Genomic DNA, 21,116 nt, shown 5'->3' with positions numbered 1-21,116 from the left:
TGAATTTAATTTGTTAAAGTATGCATGGTACAGTATACACCACTAAATTAAATATAAGGTATTGATTCTGACACACCCAAATGTATGGATCAATGTTTCAGACATGACTCTAGTCATATTGTAAGGGCATCAAAATTACAGTAGACTCAATATAGTGTAAGCAATTTGTTATCAATTAAATAGCCCTTATCAGTAGAAATTGGTGATTTCCACCAATGACTGTATGAAATCCCACAAACAGCAGCACATGACGTCAGTTACTGTAGCGCTCACTGTTGCGGGAAAAGCTGTTCACCGATGACTGGACATTTACATCAGATGAAATAGCTGGGTTTCGAAAGCGAAACGTCAAATCAACGGGGTTTTGCAGTGGCTAATATATTACACTGTTTAAGAAGGGTAAGGTCGCTTTCTATTTGGATATGATTCAATTGCGTCTAAATACATTTAGCAGTAAACGCTGTAGCTAGCATATGGCTAACGTAGCTGACTGAACATGTCATGCCCAGTCGTTGTTTACTAAAAACATGAACAAACACATTGACTAAGATACACTAGCTAAAATAACGCATCTAGTCTTTGACTCTAAGTAGGATAACAACACTTGGGTGGTGCTAAAATGCCAGACAGTTCGGTTTGCTAAAAAGATGAACTGGTAAACTGACAATGCGAGGCGTGCAAGGCTTGTTGTACAACTTTGTCGAAATGATGAATGGATAACTAGCTAGATAGTGAGCTACATCTTCTACGTCTTTATTTCCCCCATGCGCTAACATAATATTACCAGTTTTAGCTTGTCATTCTTTGTTATTGTGTATCGAAACGAAACTATTTTCTTTAATGAAACGTTATTAAGCTAACTAACAATCGTCTCCCGCAGTCACGGGCTTGTTTAGCAACTGAGAGTGAGGTACGAGCGCAGACAACATGCTCATTTTTCATCTAGACTATTCAGCATTAATGAATGACAACACTGTCTGGGAGGCATTTGCTATAGGTAAGTCTACACAACAAAATCGCCATCTGGGAACGAGCGCTGTAAACGAGAAGGCCCATCTGATAATTTATTCAGTCAGCGGAGGCAAGGTGCATTCAACTGATACGATGCACATCGTAGTACAGGCCTGTGGATGGATGTACAACACTGATATGATGGGCGAATTGAAAAGCTAGGATTGGGTTGCCGGTTGTAATGTACGGATGCGTTGTTTATGTATAGCTTAATAACTAGCAAGTTTTTATTATGAGGCAAATAGGGATGCTATCAGTGTTTACATTCAATTTCCTTTGTTTGCAGCCAATTAGCTGGAAAGAAGGTGCCAGTCAGTGTGGGCTTTAATACTCAGAAAGGCCTACTGTCCAATTGTTTACGTTGTTGGAATGCACACAGAATATTCCCATTAGTTTATTTAGTTTAATATTTGTCTATTTCTAGGAATGTGAATCAGCAGCCTGATACTCAGCCTCATCATTTTCAAGGTCTTGAATTGAGCTCAACAAGAAAATAACTCAAACTTGCTGTTCCCACCACAGGCTGTTTAGGGCTTTTTATTAATCTTCTCCCAATAAATGCGTTATTTTACTATGGTCGGGACGATACCAGTATCGCGATAATTTTTCCATGGCCAAAAATGAAAACACTAAGTAAATCAAACTCTTTGGTCCTTTAAAAAACGATGGCGCTTTGTTTCCTTGCCACTATACTAAGGAGCAGAGGTGGGACCAAGTCCCTATTATTCGAGTCACAGGCAAGTCTCCAGTCACAAGGTCCGAGTCCAAGTTGTCCATTCTCAGTGCCGAGTCAAGCTTTTTCAAGTCAAGTGAAGAAAAAAAATCTATACATGCAATTTCTTGTTCAACTACAAATCTTAGTCTATTTATTGAGGATACCAGAAAGCCCTTTTCATTATTTTGTCTACAACATATTTTGATGTAAAAAAAATAATTTTAACTCATTCCAAATGCAACCGTCATAAGTGAATAATATATTTCAAGCCATTTTGACATAACAAAAGACCAGTAGGCCTACTGTAGTAATTGTTGCTTGATGCGTTTTACACCTGCATTTTTTGTTTTTGCTGAAGATATCTAAAGACATCTAGCCAGTAGCCTATTGTTCTGGTAAAGATGCCTCGGTAGTACGTTTCTCAACTGTATTTTATATGGCTAATCTAGATGGCCTACTCAGTTTTTGTCAGGCAAGGAGTGCTTTCTGGGTCTCTAATCTGGATATGCGTGCCCTCCTTGACATGCCGGTGCTGATGGCTGGGCGTTGTTCAACAATCAAGACGCGCAACTTTTTGGTTCTGAAGCACAGATGAGATTTTTGAGACTCATTTGGTGCAGTAACGTAGGCCTATATTAGAAAGCAAATAAAATAGGCAAAGGTGTTTTTTTTGTTTAGGCTATATATAATACATTTTATATGTATGTGTATGTGTAGCCTATTTTAAAATGTGAATAAAAATATGTATTTTTCCCCCCCATTCAGTTTCACTTGCGCCCCCCCCCCAAAAAAAATAAAAAAATAAAAACGAGAACCACTAGACTATCTCACCCGACCTGTCTTGATTGACAAATTGCTGTTCCAATCAGAGGGCCTAGTGTGCGTTTTACTAGCCAATCTGTTGCAGGTTTTTGTGCATGCTGCGGCTACTGTCTCTGGCTGTGTGGAGGGTAATCCATGGAGAGTGCCACAAAATGTTTGACAAAACATTACAAAACCTGGCCAGATAAGTCAAAGTTGAGTCCCAAGTCCAAGACTAATCAAATTTGTGACTCAAGTCCACACCTCTGCTAATGAGTATTGCGATACTGTTATAGTCCCGGAGGTACTGTTTTCCTAAGGATATTAAATCTGCTTTGTGATTTGTTTCCTTGCAACAATACTAACAAGTATCGCGATACTGGTATTGTCCCAGCCAGTAGTTACGGTTTATAATTGAGACGGGATAGTTTTCCCTTTATGGCGTAGCCCTAGCAGTTGAACAGTAAAATATTCCTGTAACATGATAGTGAAATGTCTGCCCATCTGATTTTCAGGCCTTCTCTGTGTTCTGGGGATGCATGCTGTTTTCTGGACATAAGCTGTGTTAGTCTTATGTGGAGCAAATTTAATTTGACTCTTTCATGCATTGCATTGTGAACATGCACGCTTCCCTTTCCTGGCTTGCCATTTGAGAACTCTTCAGTGCATTACATTTAAAGCACGATCTAAATACAATTAATTAATCTCCCATTCTTTCCGGTAGCATTAAGGATGAGAAAGATGGGGCAATTGCTAATAGGTTCCTGGATATTTCTGCTTTGTAGTCAAGCACCATCGCTCTATGTGATGGGATTGAATCGGGTCCAGACATTACTGAATCTCTATAGCAGCCATGGAAATAACTACTCAAACCACTTCAAGTTTTTATGAGTCCATTCTTTTCACTGTCAGAGAAAGCCAAAGAGTAGAGAGAGGAGAAAGTACCGGCCTTGTTACACAATAGGCTTGGTTGGGATAGGCTCATCTGTCCCACGTTGTCTCCATTCCTTTACAATCAGTGAGCAGTGAACACCAAAGAATGGATACCACTGGAGAAAGTACATTAATTGTTACATAGTAGGCTGTCTTGTCCAATATCACCTCCACTGAGTCTTTTACAATCAGGAACCACCAAAGCAGGGAGATTACTATGTTACAAGGCCTGTAGTTTTCCCCCCTATCTGACTCCTATAGTCTCTATTCCTTGACTATCAGAGTACATAAAATGTCAAAGTCAAAAATAGTGAACATTCAATTGCCAAAATATTGAAAATATTCCATTGTCACTGTCTGGTCCACATTGGGTAGACATCAATAGAAAAATAGGAAATTACTATGAAGTAATAAAATATTACTTTGTTTTTAGTCTATGACTTGATTATTTTTAATTCCTTAGTCATCTCATGTCTGCTCAGGCAGTAGCATCCAGCCAGTCAGACAATGTTATCTCTGCTCCCCATACTGTACTGTCTTTAGTCATCCTATTTAGCTAGCTTGCCTAAGCATACTGCAGCGCTGACAATTTGACTAGTTTTCAAATTAGATTTGCATGACACAGACGTGTAATTTTCCTTTCACTGTCAGGCCCCTGGAAGTGACTAAGCATTTTCTTAGAATATTACCTAATCGGTTTTGTTACATGGGTTTGGTCAATCACAACATGGGCACCTCAGATGGGTTCTTGATCAATGTTTCTGATATTAGCTAGAAGCAATGTTGTGTGCTCCCCTCTGGGCTATTTCCTAGAGCTGGTTTACTGGTAAATATACAGTGCCTTCAGAAAGTATTAAAACCCATTGACATTTTCCACATTTTGTTGTTGCAAAGTGGGATTAAAATGGGTAGAATTGTCATTTTTTGTCAACGATCTACACAAAATACTCTGTCAAAGTGGAAGAAATGTAACATTTGTATAAAAAAAATCTCTCTATATATATATATATATATATATATATATATATATATATACATACATACATACATTTTTTTGCAGTATTACTTTAGTGCCTTGATGCAAACAGAATGCATGTTTTGGAATATCTCTATTCTGTACAGGCTTCCTTCTTTTCACTTTGTCAATTAGATTAGTATTGTGGAGTAACTACAATGTTGTTGATCCATCCTCAGTTTTCTCCTATCACAGCCATTAAACTGTTTTAAAGTCACCATTGCCCTCATGGTGAAATCCGTGAGTGGTTTCCTTCCTCTCCGGCTACGGAGTTAGGAAGGACGCCTGTATGTTTAGTGCCTGGGTGTATTGATACACCATCCAAAGTGTAATTAATAACATCATCATTCTCAAAGGGATATCCATGTCTGCTTTTTTTTTACCCATCTACCAATCGGTTCCCTTCTTTGTGATGAATTGTAAAACTTCCCTGGTCTTTGTTTTGAAATTATTATAATTATATATATTTTTTTTTACATAATTCCACTTTGATATTGGGGTATTGTGTGTATTCCAGTAATGACAAAAATATTTATTTATTCCATTTTAAATTCGGACTGCAACACAAACAAATTGGAGAAGGGGTGTGAATACTTTCTGAAACCACTGTATATGTATACCACTGTATATATATGTGTGTGTGAGAAGGGGAGTGCGTGACTAAGAATGAAAATGTATGCACTCACTACTGTAAGTCGCTCTGGATAAGAGCGTCTGCTAAATGACTAAAATGTAGATGTAAAAGAGTGGTGTCATGGAATGCTTGTGCTGTCCGCAAAGCCACTATTCAGTCCCAGACATTCTTGTTGATTCAGACATGCAGAGAGGTGAGTTCAGACAGCCCATGGATCAAGCTTACAGGAATTGCTGCTGGGTTCTGTACCTACCTTGTCAGCAAGCAATTATTATTGTCGGAACAGTCAAAATGGCTTGTGTCAGATAAGGATTGTAGTCTGTTATGATCAAATTGTATTTGTCACATGCTTCGTTTACAGCAGGTGTAGACTAAGTGAAATGCTTACTTACGGGTCCTTTTCCAACAATGCAAAGTAGAAAATAACATGGTTATGTATATGAATATCAGTACCGAGTCGATTCTAGTGGTATGAGGTAATTGAAATAGCTATGTACTGGACAGGTAGGGGAATGTTGTGAAGCCAGATGCCAATGAATGTTACCCATCTGGGTCGAGTCCCCAATGGTCAAGCAAGTGTGCAGAGACCATATCGGGATGCAGGGGCCTACGTCCCAAATGGCACCCTATTCTCCTTTTAGTGCACTATTTTTGACCAGGGCCCAGAGGGTTGTGTTCAAAAGTAGTACACTCTATAGGAAATAGGGTGCCATTTGGGAGATATGCAGGCTTTGGCACCAAGGGGAAATGGGACAGTCAGGTGTTACATAATTCTACTGTTATTCAATGTGGCCCCAGATGCTGTAGTGATGTGATCTGCCCCTCTGCTTTCCCTTGCTTATCCGATTGAGTGTGAGAGAGACAGGATTAGTGTGTGTGTGTGTGGACTTGACTGTACAAGCCAAGGGGAACTTGTTGTGCAGAAGCTACCGTCTAGGGATACAAAAGGCTAAGTTACACAACCAGAAGTGTCTCCACAAATCACTCGATAAACCTGCCATACAGTTTTATGCATTTTTTTAAAATGTGGTTGGCTCTGACCACCTGCATTTTAAATGTGTATTAAAGGAGGACAATAGAATGGAGCGAGCTTGAGATGGCTGAGGGACCCTGTAGAGTGAAGGAGGGGGGCATGTGTGTCAAACACAAGGCCCCCTGGACACATTTCTACCTGGCCCGTGCAATTATTTGTGTTGTCAATTCATTTTTTCCGCTTCCATATAGCCTGTGCTGCACTACAAGTCACAGCAATGCACTGCCAACACCAAACGGCAGTGCATTGCCACACACACACCCTTTCTCAGACCCAGCCACACCCACACACGAGCCAGCCAGTGTGCAGTATCATATCATCACTAATGGCACTGACTGAATCTTCTACAGAACCAAAAGTTTAAACTTGTAGGCATCGTGAATTCAACCTCAATTGCTCCGCTATCATGTGTCTCGTTTACCTTGCACAGCAGATGGAAAGTGTACAGACACATGTCATAGCTAGGCTAATAAATGTTGTAGTCTGGCTTCAGCTTGACAATGAATAACCAAAAAACTAAACTTGCAACAAAACACCATGCAAAGGACAAACATGTCGGCCTATTACAGCAACATTTGAGCAGTATCCTAAGCTGACTAATAAACTGCAATACATTTTGAGAACGCCATACAGCAATACTGCATTCAACCGCACTGGTGATCCATGCAGTGCAAAAAAATTTAAAACATTTTATAAGTTTAAATGTTTAACAACCTATAGCTTCATTTTTTTGTTGTTTATTAAATGCTTTTTGATTAGGGTGACAGCATATTATCCACATCTGAAAGCATAGCAGCAAAGGCTGAACAGATATTATTTATTATTTTTGTTTTAATATGTTAATGCTATATACAGCATCCCATGTACGTAGGTGGAATTATAAAGGGCCATCTTTTTTTCAAATAAAACCAGTTATAGGCATGGGATTTTGTGTGTAAAAACTGTCTGACCTGTGAATTCCTTTTTTTTTTTTCAATATGGCCCTTGTGCTGATTGAGTTTCACACCCCTGTAGTAAGGCAAGTGTTTCAAGGGTGGGTCCCTTTTTTCCTAGATAGTGCTTAGAGATTAGGGTGCAATTTGGGACTCAGACCAGGTCTCCTACTAAACCGAAGCAGATTAATAATGCATTTAATTACCAACACACCTCCTGCCTGGGTCCGTGGTGACGCTGTGCTCTGGTGCAGGAAAGCTTTTAGGGGAAAGCACTGTACCGTTTCCTGGAAAGTCTGAAGGACTGTGTGGATGGTCCGTCTTTCCTCATCTAGGTATTTTTGTGAAACACGTCAGGTCCTATTCAGTCAACTGGTAACTGGGTCTTCAAGATGTTTGCAAAACAAGCTTCATAGGCTAACATGCAGTTGAACTTTTCTTTTTGTTTTGCCCCATAGCCTAAACACTGTTTGGTTAAATAGCATACTGGCTGGTGCTGAGGTGGAAGCTGGTAGGAGGACGGGCTCATTGGAATGGAATAAATGGAACGGTATCAAACAGATCATACATATGGAAACCACATGTTTGATTCCGCTCCATGAATTCCATTCCAGCCATTACAATGAGCCTGTCCTCCTCTAGTTCTGCCCACCAGCCTCCACTGTAGTCCAGTTTGACCTGGTGGTGGTGTAACAATGCAGTGGATGAAAAGCACAACAAAACATCATGACAGTGACAGGTCACAAAGTGTTCTCTCCAGTGAGAGTGTTTTATTTGGATTAGGCCTAGACGTGGACAAAGCGGTCTGTCATTCTACATCCTTCCATTTCAGTTTACCGAGAATCCTATTGACAATACAGAATCACCTAGCCTATTCAAGAACAGCCAGTCATTGGACAGTGTTTAATGTGGCTTGATTCAACTCATGTCATCAATGCCTCCTCTCTCGCCCTGCCTCCTGTACATTGCAGAGAGCAGACTTGACTGAGCAGCTTAGCAGTGTTGATCGAGGGTATGTGACTGTGAACTGTCTGGGTGTTCTCAGGAAGAATCACTGGGCTGCTGCCTGGGCCTTTTGTCTGCCAGCTTCCTCAGTGTTCTCATCAGCTTTGTAATCAGGCAGATTCAGTGTTTGAATCTTAGCACGGTCTTGGCCACACTGGCAAAGACTATCATTACCTTTTTCCGGTGCCTCCTTTTAGAGGGAGGGAGTAAAACAAGCAAGGTGAAGAAAAATACGTAATATTATTGACCTAAGATGTGTCTGTTGAACTTTAATGCTGAAGCTGTCAAACATAATTAATCTAAGTTGTCATGTTATCTCAAATGTAAAGTCCCACCCAACAGTGGTCTGTTCCTGTGAATTCCATACAGGTTTCTTTTCATGTTTCCTTGTTCCTCAGGCCGCCAGTGAGAGAAACAGACCATGTCTCAGGACAAGAACAGCTACCCCGGGGTCATGGGGGAGAACAACCCCCTCCACAACAACGTCTACGGACCGCCCCAGCCCGGGTTCGGGATAGCCCCTCCCAACTACACCCCGGCTCCAGTGCAAGCTCCATACCCTGGCCAGCCTGCAGCCTATGGCCAGCCTACACCATATGATCAACCTGCACCCTATGGTCAACCTGCACCCTATGGTCAACCTGCACCCTATGGTCAGCCTGGGTTTCCCCAGGGAGGCCCTGGGTTTGGACAGGGACCCTACCCTCAGATGCCCTATCCCCAGGGCCCCTACCCCACAGTGCCCTACCAGCAACCTGCACAGCCAGGGTTCCCTGGTGACCCCAACAGTGAGTAGACAATAGTGGACATGTAGCTGTGCTTGAGATATTTCACATGATTTATGTTTGGAAGAGCAGTCATATGGTGTCATGGAGAATCTAGGAAAAGGTTGCTCTCTAGACACTCTTTCTGGTTCTTCTGGGTTTACCTCCATTCTATGCTTAAATGGCTATAAGATTGCAAAACTGTCCCAAGACCTGGGCTAACATGCACATTATTTCTACACTTAAATGTTTTGTAACACTCATGCCCATGTCATATATCATTAATCCAAGTGGGCCAAACGCAATGTGCTCAGGTACAGTTAAATTAATTCTGTTACCAGTCTTCACTCCTGCTTATGTCAGTTTTCCATTTGAAAGGCAGGTTTGGAAATTCTTAAGATCACTGTTTGGTTTTCCACTTAGATGGATGTATAATTACCCTGAGAATTTGCTGCCTGTGTCTTTCACTGTCCATCAACCTAGTGTGCTGAAGAAGCACACATATCATCCTCCTGAGGTTAAACTGTCTCACTGACTGACTGACTGACTGATCAACAACTATATAGAACTAACCCTGTTAATGACCCGTGTCAAAACAACACATTCAGTAGTCTCACAATCTACAAGCATTTGATTGCCAATAGACTCACCCCTGTAGTGATTAAACCCATGGTTGCTATTTGGTCCTTATTGTTGTTATTGTCTGGGGTTTTCAGCTTCTGCGGGTGACGGTTACCATGGGGACGTGCCGCCGTCTTACTACGACAACGAGGAGTTTACCAACTCTGGCTTTGAGGACAAGAGCATCCGACAGGCGTTCATCAGAAAGGTGAGACAGGAGAGGGGACGGGACTGCATGAATGAGAACAGAATAACATGCTGTCAGTTGAGTGAATGGAGGAGATAGAAACCAAACCATTCTATCAGCTCCTAGTTATTCAGATATAAATGAGCTTTTAGCTAAATCTGGTGCAAAATGTAAATCAATAAATGGTGCAACGCATCACTTCTCACTTTTGAGATGTACTGTATGTTTTTGAGGTACATTGTCCATGTCCAAATAAACTTCATGAATAAAACAATGATCTGCTATTATTTTCATGTTTTTGACTATTATTCAAAATAAAGAAATTCCCTCACAAATCTAACCAGGAATGATTCAACTTGAATTTCAATATCCAATGTTGACTGACACTTTGTCATAGTTATTGAATATCTTTCTTGAGACAGTCCTATAACATCTCTGTCCAACCTTCTCCACCTCCTCCTAGGTGTTCCTGGTGCTGACCGTTCAGCTGATGGTCACCTTCTCCTTCGTGGCCGTCTTTACCTTTGTGGACGATGCCAAGTTGTTTGTGCGGCGTAACCCCTGGACGTACTACGTGTCCTACGCCATCTTCTTTGTGTCTCTCATTACCCTCAGCTGCTGTGGAGAGTTCCGTCGCAAACACCCCTGGAACCTGATGGCATTGGTACAGCCCCACCCTGACTCTGGCTGCATGCTAAATGGCACCCTATTCACTATGTAGTGTTCTATTTTAAAAGTAGTGCACTATGTAGGGAATAGGGTGCCAGTAGTGCACTACGTAGGGAATAGCGTGCCATTTGGGATGTAGACTCTGTCTTTTAACCTCTAATAGATGCATTGTCTAAATGTATCAACCCTATGTATCTGTTAATGTTTCAGGTCTTGGTTTGGGACAGTGTTGCTGGAATTGGGTAGATATTGATATTAGACTAGAGTTACAAATATAAGATGGATATTGTCAAGATAGATATTGTCGCGTTTTATAAAACCGTGAAATCAACGAAGCGATGAAACACAGATTAGATTGATTAAAGGTGCACTATGCAAAAAGCACTCTCATTTCCTGGTTGCTAAAATTCTAAAAGTTTGCCTAATTTCAGGTTCTATATGGAAAACATTAAGCAAATATAGTGTAGAGATTCATTTTCATAACCCAAAATATTGTATTTTCAGCGGTTTGAAGCTGGTGTACAAAACCGAAAACTAAACTTTAAAACTGGAAGCATAGAAATAGTGTACATAGAACAGATCTACCACTTCATAGACTTACTTTCAATGAGAATTACAGATCTATAACTCACATCTGGAAGTAAATTTTGTCTGGTCGCCCAAAAGGTTACATATTGTGGCTTTAAATACAATTGATGACCTGATTTGTCTCTATATATTAGTTATATAACATTATGAGAGGGATATGTTGTGGTTGTAATACTGACGTTGTTGTCTGCCCTTAGTCCATCCTGACCCTGAGTCTGTCCTACATGGTGGGGATGATCGCCAGCTTCTACGACACGGAGACTGTCATCATGGCTGTGGGCATCACCGCTGTGGTCTGCTTCACCGTGGTCCTCTTCTCACTACAGGTCAGTAGTACACACATGCACACAGGCATGAACGCGTATACACACACACACTCCATCCTGACTCCCACCTTGCTGTCAGTATCACACTTACGGTTTTGTAAACCATGATATTATGGAGTCTTTTTCTGCCTCCATGGCCTTTGTTTCATTTTCACTATTACTATCACATACTGTCACTATTACATACTATCACTATTACTATCACATACTATTATTGTCACTATCACTTACTATTACTATCACTATTACATACTGTCACTATTACTATCACATACTATGGCATAGCCTTGAGAATTGAGGAATGTTCGGGGGCTTTAACCCCAACTCCCTCTTGGGACAATAACAATCCTTGACAATCCCTAATTTCCCTGTTTTCTCCCCTAATCCAGAGCAAGTATGACTTCACTTCCTGCCGCGGCGTTCTGTTTGTGTGTTTGATCGTCCTGCTGCTCTTCTCCATCCTCTGCATCTTCATCCGCCACAGGATCCTCCACATCGTCTACGCCTCCCTGGGAGCCCTGCTCTTCACCTGCGTAAGTAGAGGAACTCGCCTGAATTTTAATGATGTATTGCATTTATATGGCACTTTTCAGGGCTTCATGTTTTAAGGGGGGCTCTCGCCTCATCCACACCACTGTGTGACCTGTGAAAGTGTAATAAGTAAATGTGGCATGGTTGACTATCAGGACAAATTTTTGTATAAATGGTGTGTTGTTTACTAGGGATGTCTGTCATTATAATCAATGTTATGGTGCATATGGGATGGTTGCTAAATGACAGGGTTGTGACAGGGCTATACCAAGGATGTGTATATAAACCCTGTCTTCAACACAGCGCTGCCTTTCTTGTGTGTGTATATGTAAGTCATTGGGCTATACCCATTGAGCTCTAACAGAATCAAAGCTCAGCGGGACAGGAATTGACTGAGTCCAACTGTTTGGCTATGTGACCGGATTATCACGCAGCTGCTGGTGGCCTCAGGTTTTCCACCTCTGTCTGAGCCCAGTCTGCTCTCCCTGCAAACTGGGATAATTTCAGATTTTTGTGTGGAAAAGTGAGAACGAAACAAAAAATGTATAAAAAAAACATGGTTACATTTTGGAAACTCTAAAGGTGGAAAAACGACCTTGCTGATGCGATCAGTCAGTTATGGGCACTAGTCAGACTCACCCAAAGCTCTCATTCACCTTTAAACAAGGCAGTAAAAAGAGAGGGAAGCATGTTAGTGAGGATGGGGGAGGGCAGCGTGTTAGTGAGGATGGGTGGAGGGGGAGGGCAGCGTGTTAGTGAGGATGGGGGAGGGCAGCGTGTTAGTGAGGATGGGGGGGAGGGCAGCGTGTTAGTGAGGATGTGTGGAGGGCAGCGTGTTGGTGAGGATGGGGGGGAGGGCAGCGTGTTAGTGAGGATGTGTGGAGGGCAGCGTGTTAGTGAGGATGGGGGAGGGCAGCGTGTTGGTGAGGATGGGTGGAGGGGGAGGGCAGCGTGTTGGTGAGGATGGGTGGAGGGGGAGGGCAGCGTGTTAGTGAGGATGGGTGGAGGGGGAGGGCAGCGTGTTGGTGAGGATAGGGGGAGGGCAGCGCGTTGGTGAGGATAGGGGGAGGGCAGCGTGTTAGTGAGGATGGGGGGAGGGCAGCGTGTTAGTGAGGATGGGGGGGAAAAGTTAGTCCAGTGGCCTGAAGGAAAGAATAGAGCGGTGACATAACACCTAGTAGAGATAGACAGATGCGAGGGATGAATTCCAATGGTTGGTTGTGGGATATGGTAGAGATATTAACGTGAGTGGGGATGAAGAAAGACCATTTTAAAGATGAGAACATTATATTTTATTCAGAATAGTCTGATGATTTCAGGCTAATGTAGTATGGCAGAACATCACTAGTAACTTTTGTGGTTATAAGAATATGAAGCATTAAAAAACATCAGCATAAGGGGATGAATCCTAACCTGAAAATCCATGTGATGTACCTACTCAGATCTGTATGCACAGCGTTACAATTCTGCTGTACATGATTGGCTGATTGAATGTCTCTCTTGCCATAATAATTCCTTTCTCCGTGTTCTGTGTGGCTGTAGTTCTTGGCTGTGGACACCCAGCTCCTCCTGGGCAACAAGAAGCTGGCTCTGAGTCCAGAGGAGTACATCTTTGCTGCTCTCAACCTCTACACAGACATCATCAACATCTTCCTCTACATCCTGGCTATCGTGGGCCGTTCCCGTGAGTGATGGAGCGACGCCCTCTAGAGGAAAGGGAGAGGAAGGCAGCCAGAAGGATTGAATGATGGTCTTTTCCCCTCGCTATCTTTTTGCATGATCTGTTCCACTTTTTGAGGTTCCCTCCAATTTGTCTGTTACACCTCCCCGCCATCATCCCACCCCCTTCAGGAGACGAATTGGGTGACAGAAAAAAGGGTTCTGTCACCTATTGCAGCAGGCCTGCCATAGAGTGCAGCAAAGAAGGGCACATTTTTGAAGTTATTTATTTGAAGTTCTATTTAAGTATGTTGTAAGTTATTCCTTCTTCTTTTTAACATTCCTTGTTTGTTTTTATGCTTTCTGCTTGTTCGGTCCTCCTTGGCAATCTGCTTCTACTTACAGAGATATGGTAGCTAACTAGTAAATCACTTCTGAACAACATTAGCTGAACAAATTCTATAGAACTTTCCTGTCCTCTGCGATTTTGGCGCTCTTCCTTGCCTTGTAAATTAAGCACTGTAGAGAGAGCGAGTGATATGCTATCTGATAGAGAAAGCCACGCTGTGATGCAGGCCAGCGCTTTTTAAGGAAGAAACCTAGAAACAACACCTTTCCTGCTATATTCGCCTCCTCTGGTGTTCCCTTGTTTTCCTGCCAATGTAAATGAACTCTGCATGGCACCTGAAACAGCTGAGATAAGCTGAATAGATGAATAAAAACCCTCCAGAGGGATACCTCTCCTAGCCTGCTTGTTACGTAGCTGTACATAGTTCTGTGTGAAATGTATATGACGCTTAGTTCCCTAACCAGCTCTCTCTAGGCATGCCCGGGGAGTGTATGGCTGTGATGCTCACTAATATATATATATATATACTTTCTCCCCATCCCTCCCTCCATCCTCACTACCACGCTGCCCTCCCTCCATCCTCACTAACAAGCAGCCCTCTCCCCATCCCTCCCTCATATATATATATATATATATATATATATATATATATATATATATATATATATATATATATATATATATATATATATAAACTGATGCCATCACTAAGCATTGCTAACCAGTACAAAGACCAAAACTCCAAGCTATTAAAGCGAGAGTGCGCACCTCTAACCCACTCCACAATATGTGAATATCGTTTGTGTTGTTAACATGGATGTACAACACTAATAGACATGAATAATAATGTATGTACAGTACCAGTCAAAAGTTTGGACACGCCTCCCGAGTGGCGCAGTGGTCTAAGGCACTGCATCACAGTGCTAGCTGTGCCACTAGAGATTCTGGGTTTGAGTCCAGGCTCTGTCGCAGCCGGCCACGACCGGGAGACCCATGGGGTGGCGCACAATTGGCCCAGCGTCATCCGGATTGGGGGGTTGTCCGGCAAGGATGCCCTTGTGCCATCGCGCACTAGTGACTCCTGTGGCGGGCCGGGTGCAGTGCATGCTGACATGGTCGCCAGGTGTACGCGTTTCCTCCGACACATTGGTGCGGCTGGCTTCCGGGTTAAGTGGGTATTGTGTCAAGTAGCAGTGCGGCTTGGTTGGGTTGTGTTTTGGAGGACGCGCGGCTCTCGACCTTTGTCTCTCCTGTGTCCATACGGGAGTTGCAGTGATGAGACGAGACTAACTAGCAATTGGATAACACGAAAATGGGGTAATAAAAAAATAAAATTTAAAAAGTTTGGACACCTACTCATTCAAGGGTTTTTCTTTATTTTTTACTATTTTCTACATGGTTGAATAATAGTGAAGATATCAAAACTATGAAATAAGTGTTAAACAAATGAAATATATTTTAGGTTCTTCAAAGTAGCCACCCTTTAGCTTGATGACAGCTTTGCACGCTCTTGGCATTCTCTCAACCAGCTTCACCTGGAATGCTTTTCCAACAGTCTTGAAGGAGTTCCCACATATTCTGAGCACTTGTTGGCTGCTGTTTCTTCACTCTGCGGTCCAACTCATCCCAAAACATCTCCTTTGGATTGAGGTTGGGTGATTGTGGACGCCAGGTCATCTGATGCAGCACTCATCACTTTCCTTGGTCAAATAGCCCTTACACAGCCTGGAGGTATGTTGGGTCATTGTCCTGTTGAAAAACAAATGATAATTCCACTAAGTGCAAACCAGATGGGATGGCGTATCACTGCACAATGCTGTGCTAGCCATGCTGGTTAAGTGTGCCTTCAATTCTAAATAAATCACAGACGGTGTCACCAGCAAAGCACCATCACACCACCACCTCCATGCTTTATGGTGAGAACCACACATGCAGAGATCATCCGTTCACCTACTCTGCGTCTTACAAAGACACAGTTGGAACCAAAAATCTCACATTTGGACTCATCAGACCAAAGGACTGATTTCCCCTGTCTAATGTCCGTTGCTTGTGTTTCTTGGCCCAACCAAGTCTCTTCTTCCTATTGGTGTCCTTTAGTAGTGGTTTTTTTGCAGCAATTTTACCATGAAGGCCTGATTCACGCAGTCTCCTTTGAACAGTTGATGTTGAGATGTGTCTGTTACATGAACTCTGTGAAGCAATTATTTAGGCTGTAATTTCTGAGGCTGGTAACTCTAATGAACATATCCTCTGCAGCAGAGGTAACTCTGGGTCTTCCTTTCCTTTGTCGGTCCTCATGAGAGCCAGTTTCATCATAGCACTTGATGGTTTTTGCGACTGCACTTGAAGAAGCATTCAAAGTTCTTGGAATTTTCCACATTGACTGACCTTCATGTATTAAAGATGATCTGTTGTTTCTCTGCTTATTTGAACTGTTCTTGCCATAATATGGACTTGGTTTTTTACCAAATAGGGCTATCTTCTGTATACCACCCCTACCTTGTTACAACACAACTGATTGGCTCAAATGCATTAAGAAGGAAAGAAATTCCACAAATGCACTTTTAACAAGGCACACCTGTTAATTGAAATGCATTCCAGGTGACTACCTCCATGAAGCTGGTTGAGAGAATACCAAGAGTGTGCAAAGCTGTCGTCAAGGTAAAGGGTGGGTACTTTGAAGAATCTCAAATGTAAAATATATTTTGATATGTTTTAACACTTGTTTTGGTTACTACATGATTCCCTATGTGTTATTTAATGTCTTCACTATTATTTTACAATGTAGAAAATAGTATAAATAAATAGAAATCCTCGAATGAGTAGGAGTGTCCAAACTTTTTTGACTAGTACTGTATGTGAAAATATTATTAATGGAATGATAATGTTTTTCCCCCCCCCTTATGTTCTGAATGTTAGGAAGGTTGGTAATTGAGATGCTTTTGTATAAGCTAAATGTGGAATGTCCCATTGGCTTCCTTTTGGATAAATGTTTTCCCTCTTACTTTTCGCTTGTCCTTACTAATTCCTCATTTGTCTGTCTTCATGTATAGTAAATAGTTGTTTTTTCCCCCCTTCTCTCCATTCTTACTAATGTGAAATGTTTAGGTATTGGAATTTCGGAACACTTTTATACAGCGCTGTTAGAAAAATATCACTTTTTTTTTACTGACATGGAGATTGAAGGATAAGTTATTAATTATATATTTATTGTAGTTGCTATAGAAGGCAGGGCTGCTGTGAAGTTGAAAGTAAATGAGCAGGACACCACACTTTTCTGTTGTTCTGAATGATGCATGGGACGCAGAGGGGCATATATTCTGTGAGGTTTCCTGCTTGAACATGGATTTGTGTATACACTGGAAGACTTGAAGGTAGAATAAGGAGAGTCTGGAAACACAGAATCACTTTGACTACTAGTCACTAGAGAACACCTTCTTAGTTTTAACACTCCACTACTGCCAATGCTGACCAATCTGTTGATATGTTCTCCATTGAATCTATACACTAAGTTACATCCACTAAAATGAATACAATTTTTTGAAAACCACATCAAAGTCTTCAATATCTCAGATTGAGTTATAATTTGACTCCTGTTGCACGATCCTTCCCTATTGTTGCATGTGCTGTGATTTCACACTGGGCAGGCACTAGCTGTTTATTTGAGTCATGTTGAACGAAGAATAATCATAACAATAGAAGTGTTATTGTTGTGCTACCTACGGCCCTGTTTTGATTGAATGTTTCTGTTTATCTAAGTAAATGTGTATATACACTGAGTGTACAAAACATTAGGAACACCTTCCTAATATTGAGTTGCACCCCCCCCCACCCCACCTTTTGCCCTCAGAACAGCCTCAATTCTACAAGGTATCGAAAGTGTTCCACAGGGATGCTGGCCCATGTTCTCTCCAATGTTTCCCACCGTTATCAAGTTGGCTGGATGTGCACTGGGTGGTGGACCATTCTTGAATCACATGGGAAACTGTTGAGAGTGAAAAACCCAGCAGCGTTGTAGTTCTCGACACACTCAAACCGGTGTGCCTGGCAGCTACTACCATAACCCGTTGAAAAGCACTTAAATCGTTTGTCTTGCCCATACACCCTCTGAATGGCACACACAAACAAGCCATGTCTCAATTGTCTCAAGGTTTAAAAATCATTCTTAAACCTGTCTCCCCCCTTTATCTACGCTGATTGAAGTGGATTTAACCGGTGACCTCAATAAGGGATCATAGCTTTCATCTGGGCACTCGCTCATGAAAAGAGCAGGTGTTCCTAATGTTTTGTACACTGTATAATACAACTCCTTAGTGGTTTGATGTGTATCGAGTAAATTGGAGCTTTGTAGTTATGTTTGCACTGTAAATTTGCATTAAAATGAACTGGAATTGGATTCCTTTACACTACTCTTTGTTTTTCATTAAAAGAGCTATACACTTTTTTCTGTTGTGTGTGGTTTGAAACACTCTGATTGATGCTAAAGCCATAAAGCACTTCTTGTATTAAAAGCTGTTTAGTGTGGAAGGGGCATGTGGAGGAAATATTACTTTGTGAAGAGACAGCCTTCAAATGGTCGTCTTGCCTTTTGGTGTCATAAACAATCATTGGTTCCTGCCTGTGCTTGGTAAAGATAGGCTTTCAACAACAATTTGGCGTCAACGAACAGGATCAGTAATTCCATTTGTGTAGCATCCCAGTGAAGGTCTGTGAGGGGGGTATCGGTGCCGCATTCCCTAGTGGGAAAGCGTAAGGGATTTCCCTTCTGACCAAAGAGGATGTGGACCCGCCCAGACTTTTTTTGAGAGCTGCCCTGGGGAAAATACATGATCCCCAAACCTCTGAGGGACATGTCTAATGAATTTCAGTAAGTCAATTTAAATTAATTTGTATTAAAAATATTTTGTTATAAAAAAAACTATGGCAGCTGTCTGTTGGCATTTATAAGAGCAGTGTCTACATGGTCTGCAGCCATTACTAAAAGCACGTGGTGTTATATATGTATAGGAAGTAGCGGCAAGAGAATATATGGTGATACATATGGTGCATAGCAAGTAACAATAAGAGAATCGTTGAAAATGCAAATGAGGTAATACGGGAGATTACCATGTGTTAGGGAATGGATGTTAAAGTTGTGTGAGTGTGGATAGGATGTGTTAAGCTGATTGATAGACATTTGGATAATAAGCTGATTGATTGAAATATGGATATTAAAGTAGCCACTCTTTGCCTTGATGACAGCTTTGAACACTTGGCATTCTCCCAACCAGCTTCATGAGGTAGTCACCTGGAATGCATTTCAATTAACAGTTGTGCCACCTTGTTAAAAGTTAATTTGTGGAAATTATTTCCTCAATGCGTTTGAGCCAATCAGCTGTGTTGTGACAAGGTAGGTGTGGTATACAGAAAATAGCCCTATTTGGTAAAAGTACATATTATGTCAAGAACAGCTCAAATAAGAAGAGAAACAACAGTCCATCATTACTTTAAGACATGAAGGTCAGTAAATCCTCAAAATGTTAAGAACTTTTACATTTTCTTCCAGTGCAGTCGCAAAATCTATCAAGCGCTATGATGAAACTGGCTCTCATGAGGAAAGTAAGACCCAGAGTTACCTCTCCTGCAGAGGATAAGTTAGAGAGACAGTTTCATCATAGCTTGATGGTTTTTGCGACTGCACTGGAAGAAAATTTAAAAGTTCTTGACATTTTGAGGATTTACTGCACCTCAGATTGCAGCCCAAATAAATGCTTCACAGAGTGCAAGTAAAAGACCCATCTCAACATCAACTGTTCAGAGGAGACTGCGTGAATCAGGCCTTCATGGTCGAATTGCTGCAAAGAAACCACTACTAAAAGCCACCAATAATAAGAAGAGACTTGCTTGGGCCAACAAACACAAGCAATGGACATTAGACCGGTGGAAATATTTCCTTTGGTCTGATGAGTCCAAATTTCAGATTTTTGGGTCCAACCGTCGTGTCTTTGTGAGACGCAGAGTAGGTGAACGGATGATCTCTGCATGTGTGGTGTCAACCATGAAGCATGGAGGCGGAGGTGTGATGATGTGGGGGTGCTTTGCTGGTGACACGGTCTGTGATTTATTTAGAATTCAAGGCACACTTAAACAGCATGGCTACCACAGCATTCTTCAGCAATATGCCATCTGGTTTGCGCTTAGTGGGACTATAATTTGTTTTTCAACAGGACAATGACCCAACACACCTCCAGGCTGTGTAAGGGATATATATATATATTTTTTTTTACCCCCTTTTTTCTCCCCAATTTCGTGGTATCCAATTGTTAGAAGCTACTATCTTGTCTCATCGCTACAACTCCCGTACGGGCTCGGGAGAGACGAAGGTTAAAAGTCATGCGTCCTCCGATACACATCCCAACCAAGCCGCACTGCTTCTTAACACAGCGCGCATCCAACCCAGAAGCCAGCCGCACCAATGGGTCGGTGGAAACATAGTGCACCTGGCAACCCGGCCAGCCACAGGAGTCGCTGGTGCGCGATGAGACAAGAATATCCCTACCGGCCAAACCCTCCATAACCCGGACAACGCTAGGCCAATTGTGCCTAGCGGTCCCGGCCGGTTACGGCAGAGCCTGGGTACGAACCCAGAGTCTCTGGTGGCACAGCTGGCGGTGCAGTACAGCCCCCTTAACCACTGCGCCACCCGGGAGGCCCGTGTAAGGGATATTTGACCAATAAGCAGAGTGATGGAGTGCTGCATCAGATGACCTGGCCTCCACAATCACCCGACTTCAACCCCTTTGAGATGGTTTGGGATGAGTTGGACCGCAGAGTGGAAGAAAAGCAGCCAACAAGTGCTCAGCATATGTGGAAACTCCTTCAAGACTGTTGGAAAAGCATTCCAGGTGAAGCTGGTTGAGAGAATGCCAAGAGTGTGCAAAACTGTCATCAAGGCAAAGGGTGGCTACTTTTAAGAATCTAAAACATATTTGGATTTGTTTAACACTTTTTTGGTTACTACATGATTCAATATGTGTTAATAGTTTTGATGTCTTCACTATTATTCTACTAATGTAGAAAGTAGAAAATAGTACAAATAAAGAAAAACCCTTGAATGAGTAGGTGTCCAAACTTTTGACTGGTACTGTATATACAGTGAACAAAAATATAAATGCAACATGCAATAATTTCTAAGATTTTACTTAGTTACAGTTCATATAAGTAAATCAGTCAATTTAAATAAATAAATTAGGCCCTAATCTATGGATTTCACGTGACTGGGCAGGGGCGCAGGCATGGGTGGGCCTGGTAGGATATAGGCATGGGTGGGCCTGGGCGGGTATAGACCCACACGAAGGGGAGCC

The 21,116-nt window shown here is 42.0% G+C and overlaps 1 protein-coding gene across 1 annotated transcript; it reads left to right on the top strand.

The window, feature by feature from the left end:
- Positions 1-235: 235 nt before the first annotated feature.
- On the top strand, positions 236-18,215 carry LOC110487994 (glutamate receptor, ionotropic, N-methyl D-aspartate-associated protein 1a (glutamate binding)). Its single transcript, XM_021559932.3, has 7 exons — positions 236-399; positions 8,478-8,867; positions 9,560-9,672; positions 10,115-10,315; positions 11,106-11,234; positions 11,624-11,767; positions 13,308-18,215. Exons 2-7 carry the CDS (start codon positions 8,501-8,503, stop codon positions 13,455-13,457), a joined length of 1,104 nt encoding a protein of 367 aa, XP_021415607.3. The 5' UTR covers positions 236-399; positions 8,478-8,500; the 3' UTR covers positions 13,458-18,215.
- The last annotated feature ends 2,901 nt before the right edge of the window (positions 18,216-21,116 follow it).

This window comes from Oncorhynchus mykiss, chromosome 30 (assembly GCF_057628025.1).
Source record: "Oncorhynchus mykiss isolate SJ-2025 chromosome 30, ASM5762802v1, whole genome shotgun sequence".
NCBI classification, from domain to species: Eukaryota; Metazoa; Chordata; class Actinopteri; order Salmoniformes; family Salmonidae; genus Oncorhynchus; species Oncorhynchus mykiss.
The sequence above is the reverse complement of the archived record's forward strand: the minus strand, read 5'-3'. Positions and strand labels throughout refer to the sequence as shown.